Here is a 19,161-nt window from a genome sequence, read left to right on the forward strand (position 1 = left end):
CCCACTGGCAGAAAACGTTAGGTGGCCAGCACATTCTGAGAGCCCCTGTGGAAGGATTTATAATTTACTAACATCTATGACTTCTGTAGCACCTAGAATAGTATCTGTTTCATAGAACATGGGTTCTTAGAAAAAGTATAATAAATAATTTTCCAAACATGCTAATGTGAACTTTGACTATAGTGAGCCCTAGGGCAGGAAACAGAAACACACACACACACACACACACACACACACATCACACAGCACACACACCACACACACACAACACACACACACACATCACACACACATACATCACACACACCACACACACACACCACACACACACACCACACACACCACACACCACACACACACACCACACACACATCACACACACACACCACACACATACACCACACACACACACACACACACCACACACACACCACACACACACACACCACACACACACACCACACACACCACACACCACACACACACACCACACACACATCACACACACACACCACACACCACACACAAACCACACACACACACCACACACATACACCACACACACACACACACACACACACACATCTATAATCCTACACGTATAAGAAACAACTACTCTGCCATAATGGCAGATGACAAGAACCATGCCTTATGATCCCTTCTGGGCAGGTGACCCCTACACAGCTCCTGGTCACCTGGAAATTACTGTTTATTTTTTTGCTCTGAGAATTTAGAGGACTTTTTGGTCCTGGGGCACAGCTTCCAGGTGAGATAGTTTCAGGTGAGATCTGCCGTTTCCTTCAAGGTCCAGTCTACAGACCACTTATTGTCTGATACTGGAACCAAATCGAGCTTGATGAGACCTGTCTTACAGTCCATGGACCCATCTGACATATGAGTTTTCTCATCAATAAAATGAGATTAGTAATGTATACTTCACATGACTGTTTTAAGAATTAACTAAGAGAATTATGGAAAGTGTTAAAGTCTTTTTGTGTATAAGCGCCAAACAAATGGAAACTGCTTTCTCTTGCCTTCTCCACACTCTTTACAGGCTTATAATTTTACAATGAATTACATGACGCTCCTTCGAAATCACTGGAGAATGGTAACAATTGTTTTATAGGTGGAGTGCCTGTTTTTTCCCGGGTTTATGCTGCTGTACAAGGATGCATTCTCCCTTCCTTTAGATTCCCGTCGTTAAAGGAATATCTTTTCTGTCACTGGAGCTGAAACGATTTTCTGAAGAAGATACGTTTGTCATACATACTTGAGCAGAATCACTTTGTTGTCTGCCACGGTGATGTTATACAAACAGTATATATCGCTGGGGTAGTCTGAGTACGAATAGGCAGGGCTTGTGATGATCCCAGTGGAGAAGTTGAACACACCCCCACAGGCTGCAACAGAGAACAGGGGAATATGCAGAGAACAATTAGTACTCATCGCATGGAAAAATAATTTTGAGATATTCTTTGCTATTGTAACTTGTCCCGTAAGAGAGATAACAATTGTCTTAGAGCAACTTAAACCTTCCTATATTGTGTTTACAAATAATTCTGGTTTTTCCACTGAGATGGGAAGACGAGACAGTAAGGGAGGAAAAGCAGGAAAGAAAATTTTAAGGCACATCATGGAATGGAATAGGTCTGGAGCCAAATTAATGATCAGAGCGAAAATAATGAGAAAGGACATTTCATGTGTTGGGAGGTAACTGTCTTTTCTCTTCTCTGTATTGAAGCCACAGATTCGGAAGGATTACACTGATAATGGAAGTTTAGAAAAGGCATGCAGAATCCAAGGCACATTGTGGGCATATAAATCCAGGAAGATCTGCGATCTAGAAATCTTAAATACTATAGCGTCTCCTCTGTCAATGGTAGACTATTAAAAGGTGAAGGATTGGAAATCATTTTGGAATGTTTGAGTTTAATTCCCTCTGTGGGCTCCAATGCATAGCTCTTGGGTCCCGTGTATTTCTATTCAGTTGGGAGACTGGTAAAGACCATACTTGCCTACATTTGTATAATTGGTACTCAACAAGCCTGAGGAGGCCGGGCGCACGCCTCACACTGAGTCAGCAATCTGCCCAGAGCCCTTAGTTTGACTCCCATTGGTCAAAACAACAGCCATAAAAATATAATAAACCCATTCCAAGAAAAATAAAATTATTAGGTTTGCTTGGACTTACATTTGAGGAGGATTATTAGGTTGTGCCAGCTAAGGATAGAAAGTGCCCAACTCTCTTTGCAGGAAAGAGGTTTATATTTATTTTCTTTCGTGATTCTAAAATTGGAATGGGGTTAGTACATTTTGATCCTATTCCTATGGCTTATGTGCTATCAGTGGACATCGTCCCCTGAGATCCCTTAGAAATAAGAAACAAGTGGTAGCTGCCATTTAAGGCTATTTATTTATTTATGTATCTAGCTTCAGCAGAGCCCACTTTGCAGGGAAAGCTGTTCTTTATATGCCCATAAGTATTCACGTGCTAAGATTCCCTGAGGACATTTGTGGTGGATTGAACATCAGATTTGTCTAGCCATTACTCTGCTTCATCTCGTACATAATTATGTGGTCCCTGAAAGCTTATCAAAGCCTAAGTAACTCCCAGATTTGTACATTGTCAGGATTTGAAATCTTAATATCAACAACACACTTTACATGTGGATATGTAAAACCCCGTGTTTTAGGAAAATGAGGGATTAAAGAGTAAAAGAATATAAAGCAGTGATGAAACTCCCCCAAACAGCAGCTGTACCCAAAGAATAAAACAAATCAATCTTTTTCTTTAAGGGGAAGGAATGTTTGTTGCTCAGTTCTATTCTGTTTGTGCCAACAGACTGACAGAGCTACAGAAAGTCATACTTTATAAATAGGCGTCAGGACTCAGGCAGTGGCTCACGTGAATAATTGTGCAGGCCCTTTTTTCTTTTTTCACAAGTAAGTAAACATTTTCAGTCTTCTCTGTAGATGGGAACAGTCATTTATTAGAAAGATAATTATTTAACTTTTTTTTTTAGCAACGGCTTTGGTCAAGTAAAGATGCAACACAGATTTTTGCATGATTTGTGTGCCATTTCACTGAAGTTGGGATGGATGGTGAGGGAAAAATGCTGCCAGCAAGCTAACCATCCAAGGTTATCGCTGGAGAGGAAAAGACAGATATTGTCTGATGATTTTCAAATAAACACACATCAAATTGTAAAGAATGACAAGATCCTGGTAGCTACAAAGACCGTTGCCCAATCTGTGACTTTGATATAGATAAGTCGCACATTTTAACATAGTTGAATACATCGATCTTTCCTTTTTCTTTAAGGTGTGCACTTTTTATATATTGTTAAAAAAAAAAAAAATCCGTTCCTACCAGAAGATCGTAAAGCTATTCTCCTACATTTTTTCTAAATTAATCCAGTATTGCTTTTCCCATTAGCAAAGTGACTGGGGAAAATGAAATGATCACCTGGACAGACCAGGCCAAAAAAAATCGCCTTTGTGTAACATACAAAGAACTGAAAATAGCAGGAACATTCATTTTTAACTGATCAAAATAAACCTTAATCTTCCACTTCATTTTCAAAGAGTAGTTCTAGCCAAAGTTCATGAAAAAGACCCTCCCCAATTTTTTTTTTTTTTTTTTTTTTTTTTATGAAAGACAAATGTCTAAGTATTTTTGGACTAGGAACCTAATTGATGATTTTTTTTTTCCCTTAAACACTCTGAATCTTCAAGTTGGTGATGTATGAGTCACAATTAAAACTGCTTATGGGAATTACTCAAGAAGAAAATAAACTTCCACGCTACATCATTATGGCTACTCACAGGTGATCCTATAGGAAAACTTGAATCCAAAATCGGTGGTGTGTGAGTTAGAGTAGAAATTAAGCAGCACTGGACCGGAGGTGGTGACCGGGGACAGGATCTCATCACCACACACGGTGGCCAAAGGCGTGGAAGCTACGCTGCGACCCCTGATGATGTGCACACCATCGTTATCACAGCTTCCCGTGACTGCTGAGCGAGCTGTGCAAAGCGAGGGACAACCAGCACTTTAATCAGAGGCCACATAGACCACCCATGCTGTAAACATTCAAACAAAGATGGAACGAAGATTCACGCAATTTACGCACAAAAGAAAAATGAGAATCGGGAGCTATTTTGGTAAATCGTTATTTTAACTTAGCTTCTTGATGAAACGATGTTTACCTGAGTTACAAAACAAGCACAGGTACAAGAACCCTGGGAGAACTTCACAATAGGTAAATCCCACTTGGAAACAATCCAGACTTTTCTTCCTTTGTCAACTGGTTCTTTAATTCAAAGATTATAAACTGGACACAATTTTGCCTCTTAGGGACATTTGGCAATATCTGAAGGTGTTTTCTGCTCTCACACTGGGGTAGCTACTGGCATGCATTGGGTAAAACCCCAGGGATGCGGCTGAATATGCTGCAATGTTCAGAGAAGCCCCGCAACCCCTGCCCTGAAGCCACAACAAAAGTTGCCTGGCTCCAAACGTCAATAGCGCTGCTATTGAGAAAACCTGCTTTAACTTGAACTCCAATCATGGACAGATATTTAGAAATTCCTTAATGGCTATTGAACACCCATTATAAATGCTCACACAAGCAATACTAGCTAAAGAGTTCAGTGATTGTAAAATAATACCGTTGTTTTGTTTTCTAGTTATAAAACAAATATGTACTGCAACTCATCCCAAAGAGACATAAAATCCAGAATAAACAAAAAGTTTAAAAACCTGGGATTACTACAATGTATCCAGTCATTTTTATGGTTGAATGATACTGTTAAAACATTAATTGGGATCATACTGATCTTTTATAACCTAATTTTTATTAACAGAAAATAACATGACATCATGCATTTTTATGTGATTAAATATTCTTCTAAAGCATTGAATTTAATGCATCTCAAATGATCACATACAGGTATATGATACCATGTTCAATTAGTCCCCTGTGGTTGACAATTCTCTTTTCCACTTTTTGTGATGAAAAATATTGTCAAAACAAACATTCTGTACATAAATATTTGTGGAAACTTCTCATTGTTTCATTGGAATAAATTTTTAGAAGTTTAGTTACTGGTACTGAGGTAAGTTTCTTTTTCAGGTTTATCAAATGGCTCTTTGTGAAGGCGCTCCTAACTCACAGTCCCATAGCACTTTGGATATCTGACATTTCCCCCAATTCTACATTTTCGTCATCCTGTAGAGAAACCCCGTAGCCATTAACAATCACTCCCCGTTCCTCCCCCCGTTTGTATCGTCCTCCCACCCCCATCTACTAACCTACTTTCAGTCTCTATGGATTTGTCTTTTCTGGACATGTCACAGAAACAGAATCATCTAATATGTGGCCGTTTGTGACTGGCTGCTTTTACTTAACAATGTTTTTGAGGTCCGTCCATGTTGCAGCATGTGTCAGCACTTAATTCCTTCCAAGGCCGAGTGGTATTCCATTGTATGATAGACCACATTTTGTTATCATCCAGCAGTCGATGGACCTTTGGGTTGTTTCTACCTTTTGGCTATTATGAACAATGCAGCTACGAACATTCATGTACAAGGCTTCGTGTGGATATATGTTTTCATTTTTTTTGGGTGTATAAGTGGGAGTGCTGACTCACATGGTAACCCTATATTTAATATTTGGAGGCCCTATCAGACTGTTTTCCCAAGAGGCTGCACCATCTACCACCCCACCAGAAACGCATGAGGGTTCCCATTTCCCACATCATCGCCAACAGCTGTGACTGTCTGTCTTTTATTACAGCCTTTCTTGTGGGAATGAAGTGGCAGCTCACTGTGCTTCGGATATGTGTTTCCCTATGACTAATGATGCTGAGCATTTTTTCAAGTACTAATTGGCCATTTGTACACCTTCCCTGAAGAAATGTCTGTTTAGATTCTCTGCCATTTTCAAAATGGGTTATTTGTCTTCTATTGTTCAGCTGTAAAAGTTCTTTTACATTCTGGATACTAGCATGAGCATATGTTTTTATATCTCCTAGGTGAATACCTAGGTGTGGAATCACTGGGTCATAAATCAGGGGTGTATTTAATTCTATAAGAAACTGCCAATCAATCCTTCTAAGTGATTATAACTGTGGGCACTCTCATCAGGAATGTATGAAACTTCCAGTTGCTCAGCACGCTTGCCAATATTTGGTACTGTCAGTCTTTTTAATTTTAGTCATTCTGGTGTGTGTAAAATGGTACCTCATTGTGATATTTAATTTACATTGTTCTGATAACTAATGATATGGAATACTTTTTATGTTCTCACCAACAACCACAGAAAACACTTTTATTTCATATAGATGTCAAATTGAACATATATCTAACACCCCCCCATTGTACTTACAAATTCCCCGTTGTAACTGAATAAAACTACATTACATTATTTTATATGATTGTATACTATGACATGCTGGATTCTGACATAAGACTGCCTGTTTGTTGTTAGAACACTCTTATAAATGAAAGAAATTATGATATACACTTGCTTTATAATTTCAAGTCCCCTGGCTATAGACCTTGTTTCAAGCATGGGCATGTGACCTAAGCCAATTCAATTAGGGTAAATTTCAACACCCTTGCTTGGAATCTGGACTAGACAGTAGTGTGCTGGTAAATATAACAACCAATTCTCTGAGGGAAAAAATAGCCCTCATTTGTAGCAGTTGCCAATTTCCATGGTATAAATATTCCCCCTGTAGCCAATGCCAAGCTACCAACATGAGGCCATTAAATGCAGAATGTGGAATGGAGGCGCAAGGCTGACTCTTGCAAGATGGTATAAGCCAACTCCAGCTGCCACTGGATAGCTGCCCTCTCTCTTCCTGGATGTGCAAAAGGAACACACAATCCCCACTGCGAGGGCAACTACCCTGCAGCTAGGAGAAAAGCCAGCCTTAAAGTGAGGCTCACACTCGGTTGCACAGGTGAGAACAAAAAAGCTAGAATACCCCATGACGGAATTAAAATGCTAGATGAGGCCGATTTGAGGCACACCCAACTTTGAGCTCTTCCAGAAGTTAAAGTCAATAAATTGTCCTTGTCTGTTTAAAGCACATTGAATTGTTTCCTGTTAATTGTACCATAAAAATTCCTCATCCATATAGTACAAAATATCATAATTTGTACAAATTATCATAATTTGTGGGGTTTATGTTTTATAAAACCCCACCATTCTGAGCATTGTTGATAGGATGATTACTCCAAGGTAGAATATCAGACCCGACTGGGCCAGTCAGACATGTTCACATTGTAAGTGAGTAAGAGGAGTCAACAGTGGGAGCCAGAGATGTTCAACTTGGAAAAGCGTTGTTCCACAAGCTATCTCCTGTCATGGGAAGGAAGCCATGCTGTAGTAAGGGAAAATAAAGTTGTCATGTAGAAAGCAGCAAAAAGAGAGGGGGATAGAGAGAGCACTCTGCAGGACTCTTGTTCCTGCTTCCACTTGTTCTCGAAACCCATGACACCCCTTCTTATTTTGAAACCTTCCTTTGAGGAGATGAGATAACCCAGTACCGTTCCTATGAGCTCTGATTTCTATCTAAGCTAACTTGAAGATAATCTAACTTGAAAGAACCTTGATGAGTGCATTTTTTTTTTCTAGGAAAAAAATAAAGCAAATTTTATTGGATATTTTTAAAGGTCTCTACAAAGTTTATGCCATATTGGAATTTTGCTGTATAATTCTCAAATATTTTAGTCAAGTATACATATTTTATTCATTAGAAATGTGATGAAATTATCTCCTTCATACAGGAGTGATATATTGACTACACTAAAGGCTTGTTTCGTTGAGTGACATTGGAGTCACAGATGAGTGCATTTTTGTACATATCTGTACATTTAAAAGCTCCCTTACCTTTTTAGACCTGAGTATTATCTTAGATAAAATTTATATTCTTATCAGAAAATATCTATGCAATATAAATCTTAAGTCATTTTAGGAATGAATTTGGTTCCTCACATGAATTTCTATCTAGCTTAAAGAAATCTTGAGGTATCAATTCAAGATGTATTTATTAAATTAACTAACCTCAAAGAATTCCTTTGCTTTGAAAATTCTGGACTAGCAATGCTTCTAATTGGGCATAAATCTACAAGTTAAAAATGTGAAATGCTTGTCCTCAATGACTATATCACATAAATAGAAGCAGTATGGTTTTGGAAAAATAGGACAAAAAAGAAATAGACTCGTTTGAATATTGCCAGACTATGTACCTTAATTATAATCTCAGAATTTGTCTTCAAGACAACAATAGCTCCACTGGAATTTTAGAAAATTTAGAGTATGTGAGTTTCAGGAGAAAAAAATGTTATACATTAATTGTAAAAATACCTTTAGCCGGCAAAAATATGTAAAGTTGTAAAACCAAAATGAAAACAAATATTGCTGATTCTAGATTAAAATCTTGGTCTCACATTGGTCAAATGGCCGGCTATACAGATATCCTTTAAGTATTTCTCAGTTTTTAAGTTGTTGGCCTAATGACATATCACAGTGATAGTTGTCTTACAAAATTACAGAAAGATTGTGAAAAATAAGGTAAAGTGTGTCATATGCTTGGTTATTCCTCCAAATAATAATTTAAAAGAACTAGTTTAATTATAGAAAGGTCATCCATGAAGTAGAGGTGATATATCAATATTGAGACATAACCAAAACTCATTAACTATTTATAAAAGATTTGTATACAACCATAAGGAAGTTGGGCAGGGGAGAGGCAGAGGAAGTTATGAGGGGATTTTAAGGTTTTTGTAGATAGCAACAGAATATCAAATATAAACAAACCATTCAAGATAATCTGTTCATTCTCAAAGCCTGACTCAATAAATTGTGAAAGTTATGATTTAGGCAAGTTGTTGGATGGATTCAAACATTCTTGTACCCTTTCCAGTAGTCATTTCTTAAAGTTATGGTGTCCTTCCAAATTGTTTCCACAAGAAATCAAACATTACAATATATCAGATATTGTATAGTTACCTAAAGTTAAGAGCTATCAAGGATTAGCTGAACCAGGTAATATACAACAGAGTGAGATTTAAGATGTCATTAGGCATCAACTAATTCACACACATACACGTTTTTCTCAAGCTCTACCTATCACATCACTGCATCAGATCAAAGATATCAGATTCTTTAATGAGAGGACACTTGGTGACAAAGACTATAGGCAGCAGAAAATAATGATATTAAAACCTTTTCCATAATCATAGGGGGAACCAATTGAATATATAATCAAAATAGGTACAAAACTCTAAAGTAGAATATGTATAATTAAATACAGCTAGGAAGATTGCCTTCTAGGGAGAGAAAGGAACTTAGTCAAGGTTTGAAAAGAGTTCTTCAAGAAGCAAGATGGTTATCAAAAATGAGTTATGGTCGAGAGGCAGCATTCAGACACAGGAGAACTTGTCAGGAAGAGAAGTACCCTGACATTGAACAATACTTTCTCCTTGGACTACAGCCCATGTCTTGGGACAAGGGGCTAGAGTCATTCTCAATTCTATCTCCAGTAAATGCTTTCGTGCATATTTACTACTGAAATCTCTGAAGCACAAAACGATCTTCCATGATGTTTTAATGAGTACTTTCCATCCTTCTAAAAAATTTTAAAACACATTTATTGTTTAAAATGAGTAAGGCTCTCTTCAATCTCCTGAAATATAATTTTTATCATGTTGAACTTTATCACAGAGCAAGGTTCAATTCTGATTTCCATCATGATTCCAAGAACTTGTAGAAAATGGACAGGAAACCAAGAATGAGTCATTCAGCAAACGGTAGAAACTTGTGGAATTTAGATTCAGACTGCAATTTTCCCCTGAGAGTCATAGATAGAAGCAGAGATAGATGCCAAAGAGGAAGAGAGGGAAAAATTCTTTTGGTTGGAATATTTTTATATTGTATATAAGATAAAGTGTTTTTTTTCGGTAGGGAGAAGCAGGTGGATTAGGGGGCAGCAATGAGTGAGATCTGTTGTCTGTCTAATTAACTTTGCTCCAAGTAGTTTGGAGACTAGTAACTTCAGTGGAGGACATGATTCAGCGGGCAGGAGAAGCATGTGTGAGTATAAAACTAAGCCCCACGGAGTGGGCAGGCCAAAGTCTTATAACACAGGCAAGCAAAGGATCTCACATAACTAAAGTGTCTCCGCTAGTGCTTAGCCAATTTGAATAAAATGTTAATAAGAACTATTTCCTAAGAATCATTGCCCAATACTTCTAAAACAATGAATTGTGAAATGGGCCTACATTCTGTTTCTTTAGAAATAATTGAGAAAGCAAAGAGAATAAATAGTAAGTAGTTGAGTAATATCACTTAAAAAAAATAAAGCAAAAAAAACCCTTAGATTTAAATGCGGTGATCGGGGGATGCAAACTAAGACAAATGGCAAAACTCAGTTTTTGTGCTTCTTGGTGGAAAAAAAGGGCAAAAGGAGAAATCTAAACCTAAACTGTCTTTCCTTTTTCCTTTTAGCTTTATAGTAGGTATAGCCTATAAACCAAGATTTCCAAGTTAATAAAAGAAAATTCAAGCAAATATTATGGATTTCCTCTCTGGCTGTTCTGGAAATCTAAAACAAACAAACAACAAAAATGACTATAATTTTCCCAGCAACATGGAATTATCTACTTGGCCGAATAAATAACAAAAGCACAAAATATACTTTTAGACTACGCAATATTAGGGAAATTAAATAAGTAACTATTTAATGACATCCAATTCCAAAATAAATACAAACAGTGAGAGTTTCTCTCTCATCCTTTGCTGTAAACTTCTGTCTGTTTCTGGTTTTTTATTTTTGACCAAAAGAAACATTTTGAATTTGTGAATTCCCTATTTTATTTTACAATTTTTGAGGACACCATTAAGAATTTCAAGAGCCATTTTAGTCTTGAGATTACATTCAGAATAAAAAAAAAGAAAATTTCTTCCATGACTTTTAACTGATTCCATTGGAATTTTTATACTGAAGTAGTGATTATATAGAGGATATAAGAAGTCTGTAGTTTATAGTGAGACCAGTATTGGAAATGTAATAATGAGAAAGAGAAACGTAGGTCAACATACAATATCACATCATACTTTTAGAGTAACGTAACTATAGTGGAAAGTAGGTTACTGAACCTTGGTAACCTCCCTGTCGGGAAAGTACCAGCATGTGGTTGAATAATCAATCAGTATCCTAGCCTGAAGAGTAAACCTTGCCTAACCAGTTGTCACTGCTTAGCAAACACAATGTATGGACTAGTGTTTCCTCGTTGGATTGTGTAGCCTGGGGTAGCCCATCCTTTTCTTGCCAAATCCACCTTTTATGCTAATGGCCCACCAAAAACACAGGTCTAGAACACAGGTCTTCATCTCACCTAGGTCAGTGCTGGCTCTGCTTGGAAATGCTTAGTCATTGGGACATAGTCTCTCATAAAGAGTCCCTATGGCCTAGAGCAGCTAGAAAGGCCAATGTTCTTGGGGGAAAAAAAAAAAAAAAGCTGATTTTTCTTGAGATCAGTTCTCAGTTTTATCATAACATGCTGCACATGATCCCTCAGGCTCACTTTAGAAGGGGTAGAAGTTTGTTTTTACTGTAGATAAAGGATCTCCAGCGTGTTGGTGGTATTCAATGAATGTCAGCATTGATATGATTAGTGATAAGAATCTAAGTATAAAATAAATTTAATTAATGTTGCCCTTTTTGGGAATCATCATAATTCAATTGATCTATAGCCAAAAATTACTCACTTCGCAGTTTGAAAATGCTGAGTACTTGTAAGCCTGGAAATGTCACACGGCATTATCATAAGGATATGATAGTATTAAAAAAATCAATCTTTCTAACTGGGTGATGATTAGCAAATTCATTAGTAGAAGCAGAAATCACTTAATCTGGCAAAACCAAATATCTGCTCTCAGGAGACTTGTGTAAGGGTGTGTCTGGAGAGCCTGACTCACTGGTAGCAGAAAAAAATAACAAAACAATGACCAATCTGATGAGTTACAGTTCACATGATATGTTTCTACAGGCATTATCTGACTTTCATAACTAATATTTTATATTTTTAAAAAATGAAAGTGGTTATCAGGAGGAAAGATGCAGACATTTACACAAAGTCACGTGACTAGTAAGTGGACAACCCGGCCCTGGAACCCATCCTAAAAGGCTGTGTTCTCTCCCACCACACCCATGTAAGGTATTCTAGAGTGTGCTTTTTCTTTTACCCACCTAGTCAAAGAAACTCAGGAAGCTACTGTTTGGGGTAATATAGGTTCCTTTGTAATAATACATATACCATTGGCAATGGCAGTGCTTTTTGTGGTTTTTTGTGGAGATGTGATATATCACATCTCCTTTTTCACCCTAAATGATATTGGCATATGACATTCTTGTATTTATGTAACGTAATGAGAATAAACGCCCATACAAATGCACAATCCAAGCCACACGTTTTCTGCTGTTATTAAAACAATGTACCCCTGAATTTAAAAATAATAGGAAAGGTATAAAGAAGAAAATCAGTATCGCAATCTATGGTACAGTGGTAACAACTCTACAAGTACTGCTTATGAGCCTTATGGATTTTATTCACATGCATGTTACTTTAAAGAGAAAGTTGGATCATCTTAAGATACATTGTTTCACCTTCCCCTAATACTTTATATATCATTGTGCTAGCAAATGCTGAAAAGATTATATTTTACCTCATATTCCATTTTTACAGTGACATACATCAATTCATATTTGGCATTTTCTAGCAAACACATATGTTCCAAACCACAACTTGTAGAGATATAGGAAAAGGAGGTCACAGAAAATGAATGAAGTGAGAGAGGCTTTGTATAATTTATTAGTGTATGAGTACTGACATGTCCTTTCTATTTTGATGGAACATAAATTTCCTGGATATTGAATACTGTAGGACATTTTGCTAAATGTAACTTCTCACCGCCATGGTAGACTAACCCAAACAGAAAGAAATTTGATTATGCAGAGGTAACTTGCCAAATTTTCAGATTAATTATAATTTGAAAGTGAAAAAATTAATTTATAAAATATATCAATGTGACTGAGTGATTGAAAATACCCATCTACTTGAAGGAATCTTTTTTCTGCGGTATCGCAGCATCCATTAAACACTAGATTGTGTCTATTGTAGCCACAGCCCAGCCCAAATCAGAAGCTCCACCATTCCCTTAGGCAACAGCCCATTCCCAAGGGCTGGAATGAACCCAAAGTGGCACTTGTGGTTAGGGATTTACAATCCCTATGGAATTGATGAAGATAAAAAAAAAAAGAAAGGAGATGAAAGCATGCCTATGGCAATACTTAATAAAAGTAGAGTGCAGATATTCACTAATTTTATTAATTCATTCACTCATTCAACATTTATTGAGCACCTACTTTGACTCAGCAGGATAGTTTCTGTCGTTAGTTTACAGTGTGTGCACGCATGTGGGTGTGTGTACACACATGCACGTGTATAAAGCAAAAATGAAAATGAATAAATTAAAAACTATTATCAACACGTAATACATTTCAGACTTATTTTCCTTAAGTTATTTAGGTGATGTTTGTGTTCTTAAAGTCCTTGTGTTATTTTTCCCCTTCTGAATGGACTGTAGAGAATGGTGCATGTGTTCTTAAAACATTGGATGGAATTTTAATCAAGTTTACATCAAATATACTCTGCAACATTTTAAATATTTTCTTCAAACAGTGATTGAAGACTATCTCTGCCTTTACTTATCCCTCATGCATGTATTAAGACTCAATTGTGATTTATATAAGAATAAACTTACCTTCCAAATGGAAAGATACAAACAGCAAGAGGACCACAGACAGAGGATTAGCCTCTATGATGTAGGTGCAGTTCATGTTGTTATCGTATTGCTTTGGGTAGTTTGGAGAAACAATGTAACCTGAAGGTTGAGTGAAATTACTTCCACATCCTATGTGGGAAGGAAAAGGCATTATCAGAACATTTGTTCTCATATACAGCATCTTTTTATCAGTGAGGGGCAAGACTCGAATTTCCTAAATTCTATATACATATTTCCTGAGGTACTCCAAATGGAAGAAATAAAAACAAAGAGAACAGAGCTCTCATTTAAAAATAAAAAAATGATAACTATCCATATATGTATATATATGTATCTATACGTATATATACATACATATATATGTATAGCTACATATATATATTTAAATGCTGTAAGGTCTTGGACTAAGCAGTATAAAATTTACCACAAATCGACTTTAAATCACTTAATTTTAAGATATTAAAGGATAACTTAGCAAAGATTTAATATGGTTCGTATGGATAAAGAAATAAAACTGATGAAAAGTGATTTGTACCTAGTTGGTAGATCTAATGTCTTCTTCAAAGATTTTTATTAAAATATAGCTAGCATACAATATTATATTAGTTTCAGGTGTGCACCATAGTTATTCAACATTTATGTACCTAAAGAAGTGATCACCATGATAAGTCCAACAACCACCTGACACCGTGCCACGCTGTCACAGTATAATTGACTATATACCCCATGCTGTGCGTTATATCCTCAGGACTTATTTGCTTTATACCCGGACATTTGAACCTCTTATTTCTCTTCACCTTTATCCCTTTTAAAATTTTTCAATAATATTGTTAATAAATCAATATTATTTTATATTAATTTTAGGTGTACCAACCGAAACTTTGCAGGCCAGAAAGGTTTGGCACGAAATCTTGAACGCGATAAAACAAAAAGGACCTACAATTACTCTATCCAGCAAGGCTATCATTTAGAATCAAAGGTCAGATAAAGAGCTTCCCAGATAAGAAAAAGCTAGACGAGTTTGTTACCACCAAACCAGTACTACAAGGAATATTAGAGGGATGTATCTAATGGTTTTAAAATATTATATTATTGGAAAGCTATTTTATTTCCATTACCATTGTAATCTGACCATTAAAAACAATACCAGCTTTTAAAAAAAATGATTGAATATACTAATCCCAACTCTTATCAAATTCTCACATGATTCCCTGGTGTCAGAAATAGAACTACCATTTTACCACCAAAATGACATTTGTTTCCATGTAACCACTAACTAGTTAATCCACAGCACTCGCTGATCATACCATATGAAATGATCATATGAAAATATCAGTATCCTTTTAAATTGATATTAAAGCACACACAGTCGTACACACACACACACACACACACACACGGAACCAATTGGAGGCCTAAGTTAGGTCTGGGGTTATCTTTCATGACTTCCTTTACACCACTCTCATTCTTTTATTCAGGTCTCAGATATCTGTTCGCTGCATTATTTCCTCGAATTCTTTTCATCAAACTAAACAATGGTTTGTAGTTAGTAGCTACTGGATTCAATTCAGCCAACAGGCACACACCATTGCTTCTCAGGCTTAAAAACTGCAACATTTCTCACTAACCAAATCTGTGAGTAGTTATAACAGAAGGACGAAAAAGTCTGAAGAAAGTGGCTCCCAAAGTTTACCAGCCAGGAGACTAACCTGGGAGAGAGTGAAAATAGGCCAGACCCCACCCATGCAAATTCTGAATTCAGATGGTCGAGTAGCCCGAGAATCAGCGTGCTTTTAAAGCTCCAGAGGATTTTGGTTCAGGTAGTCAATGTACTACATGCCAGGTGCCTGGTTGTCTACTAAGTACTGGCCTCCTGGGCTCCTGCTGAGTTCCTGCCCACCCTGGATGTTAGGGTTGTTTTCAGACGTCTTAGTGGCACTCAGGATTTGTACATGGTGTTGCAATTGACCTGCTGGTGAACCCAGTTCCATTCTCACTGATTTTTAAAGGAAGGACGTACTCTCAGGATCAGGTGACCCGCCCATATCTGTTCCTTGGGTCCCCAGTTTCAGCCAACCTCCTTGCAGTCCCCACTCTTCCCTAAGCCCAGCTGTGGCAGCCACCTCCTTTCAAGGACTTGTCAGTTTGGTTTTTAGTGCTACTTACGGCTTACAAAGGATGCAGAGAAGCCCTGAGCTGGGGCCTCCTGAGACTGGAACACGGCCGTGAATGCATTTCTTGGTGTGAGGACGGTGCTGGGAGCCACGTTCCCACAGCCGGTGGCTAACAGGGCTTTGTCCGCCTCCTCAGTGCCGGCCCACACCTAGGAGAGACACAGACATGACTTACTGCTCAAGGTTTTCCCCTGTCAACACTTTAAAGTGCTTGGTTAGGCTGGAGAATAACGGTACTCAGGTGTACACAGACCTAAACATAATAGTAAATAAAATACATCCAAATCTGCAATATGCTCTTTTGAGAATAATATTTTTAAGCTGCAATTTATATAGCACATCCCATTCTTGACCCTTCCAAGGAGTTTGTTTTTATGTAGCTATGTATAATGTAAAAACAAAATCTATCACTACCCAGTTTCCTCTTACCTTCTCCTAGTTGACCTGATGTAGCTGAGCTTGCTAAGTGCTGAGAGAGAGAGGGAGAGTGCGAGAGAGAGGGTGTGGGGGGAGAGGGAGAGAGAGAGAGAGAGAGAGAGAGAGAGAGAGAGAGAGAGAGAGAGAGAGAGAACAGCGATATGTGGTACTGTGGGGCTTACCATTTGTCTTGAGTGGATGGCAAGCTATGGGTGGTGACTAGAAAATATTACTAAGCAAGAAGCCCATGGAAATGAATATTTTTGTAGAGCATGATGAAAGTAGACATGAATTCCAAGTATACATGTAATTGGCATAAGTTGGAATAAAGCATAGAAGACTTCCTGGCCATGTTGAATTTTAAGGTTCATGTTGAAGCAAGGATGAGATCCAGTCACCATGGGCTATTACTCATTAAAGACTGGTTTGGTAACTCCCAGGTAGGCCTCGTCTGTCATTTCATTGGCGTGGTCAGTTTAAAAGAAATAACTGATATTTTCATTTGAAAAATAGTTGCCAAGGAATAAATTGTGAGCATCAAAATTCCAAATCAAGGCAATCCTAACCAGCCTAGTGAAGAACATTAATCATAGAATTACAGATTTAAATGCAAAATTCCAACTTTGAAAGACGCTGTAATGGAACTGTCCAGTGTATAATAAGGGGCTTCACGTGACTTGGAAGGGGAGAGCCTGCCTGAAGGAGCCCCAAAGCAGGAAGGGGCCTGTCTCGTTCCAGGAACAGAGAGAAACTGAGTAAGGTGTGAGGCAAAGCTACAGAGTCCTTGCAGGCCCCGTGGCACGTTAGAGATCTGGGCCACTGTCCTGAAAATGGCAAAGAGCCACTGGTAAGCTTAAGGCTCAGTGATGCCCAGTTTTTGGAAAACGTTACAACGTGAAGAATAGGAGGAAAGGAGAGGATGCTGGGAGATCAGCCAGGAGGGTTTGGCAGTAGTTCAGGCAAGAGATCATGGTATCTAAAATGTTGAGTCGCTCAAGGAAAATACTGATATTAGGTAATGAATACACATTATTGGGGGAAAGACTATTAAACATATTTAACCAGAGAAGATCCCTCTAGTTGACTGAGTCTCAACTGGGCACAATTTTGCCCTCCCCCAGGGACATGTAGTGATTTCTGGAGGCATCTTTGATTGTCGCATTTGGTGTGGGGGTGGCATGTGGGGCCAGAGATGCTGCTAAACCTCGAATAATGTACAGCACAAGATGCCCTCCCCTAACTAATAATTAATTATCTAGCCCAAGAAGGCAAGAACGTAATTGGGTTTGCATTAATCTTCCTTGACTACTCAACATTGTCTTCATATCAAATTATATAAAATTACTCATGTGAACAGATCACCTTCAGGGATATTTCTCAAAGCAATAAAACATCAAGTCATTAAAAACATTCCTATTGACAAATCAGTCCATAGGAAGAGGTATGAAATAGCACTGATTTCACAGCACTGATTTAATATTTCTTAGTTCGTTAAAGCCATATCATGCCAATGGACTGTCAAACATTGGCATTCAGCTGTTAGTCATCTTATTAAAATCAAACTATACTTCCACTATTAGATCTAGGAGGTGCGTGCCACTGGAGCTACTGAGATAAAAAAAACACAGATATTCTGCCCAAAGACCTCAGGTCAAAAGTGTGTCAGGAAAGAAACACGTACTACCAATTTTCTCTATTATCCCCTTTAAGTTTTTATCCCCCCTTAACTATCCCGGGGAACAGTATACAGAATTTTTCTACCCACATCTTGTAAAATTATAAACATGATTTACCGATAGTGCATAGACTATTTTTACAAACGTTACTAAAAGGCAAAGTGATAAGAGCTACTAAAAACTTTTAATAAGGAATCTCAAGTTCTTTAACAAAGATCTTCAAGAATACTCAAGCACTTATACCTTTCTGAAGCCATTCATTATGGATCTGACAGCTCTACATTTTGGCCCAAGAATATAAGTGTTATAATGATAATAATGATAAAGAGTTATTTAGTATTCATTGCTGTCTGTCAGTCAAAAGCTCATTGGTTACGTGACCCAAGACTCATCGAACTACTCATTGGGTCTACACATTGTTACGCAATTGTCATCAGGTCAAAAACTTTCTGAGTTCTCTTAAGGTTTTGTATAATTCAGCCTGGCTTCATATGACATTTTATCATTCAAGTAATTTTTTAGAAAATGTTTGAGATAACTGCAGATTCACATGTAGTTGGTTGTAAGATACAATGTAGACAAGTCCCCTGTACACATTTCCCAGTTTTCCCCAACCTGGGTATCTTGCAAAACTATAGTATAATATTATAACTAGGATACTGAGATTGATACAAATAGTCTTGCTCAATTTCCCACTTTTACTTGCACTCATGAGTGTGCTGTATTCAATTATATACAAGTTATATGCCACCATATTCATCATCCTAACCAGCTCCAACACCAGAGGGTCCCTAGAGGCGTCCTTTTATAACCACACAATTGCCAGCAGCCCTGGCTCGCTGATCTCTGGCCGTCTGTTCTCCATTTCTAAAATACTGTCATTTTAAAAACATTATATAAATAGATTATGTGACCTTTTGGGATTTTTTTTTTTCCATTTGGCAAAACTCCCTGGTGATTTGTCCAAACTATTATTACTCCGTCAATAATCCATTTTTACGGAGGAGTTGTATTTCATGATTTGTATGTACTAGA

General features: G+C 37.5%; 1 protein-coding gene across 1 annotated transcript in view; it reads right to left on the minus strand.

The window, feature by feature from the left end:
* CUBN (cubilin) overlaps positions 1–19,161 on the minus strand; it is a 237,059-nt gene that overhangs the window by 38,705 nt on the left and 179,193 nt on the right. The window contains 4 exon segments of the mRNA XM_033100508.1: positions 1,271–1,400; positions 3,826–4,026; positions 13,839–13,988; positions 16,026–16,182. Coding sequence (XP_032956399.1) covers positions 1,271–1,400; positions 3,826–4,026; positions 13,839–13,988; positions 16,026–16,182 — 638 coding nt within the window.

This window comes from Rhinolophus ferrumequinum, assembly GCF_004115265.2.
Source record: "Rhinolophus ferrumequinum isolate MPI-CBG mRhiFer1 chromosome 5 unlocalized genomic scaffold, mRhiFer1_v1.p scaffold_110_arrow_ctg1, whole genome shotgun sequence".
Lineage (NCBI taxonomy): Eukaryota > Metazoa > Chordata > Mammalia > Chiroptera > Rhinolophidae > Rhinolophus > Rhinolophus ferrumequinum.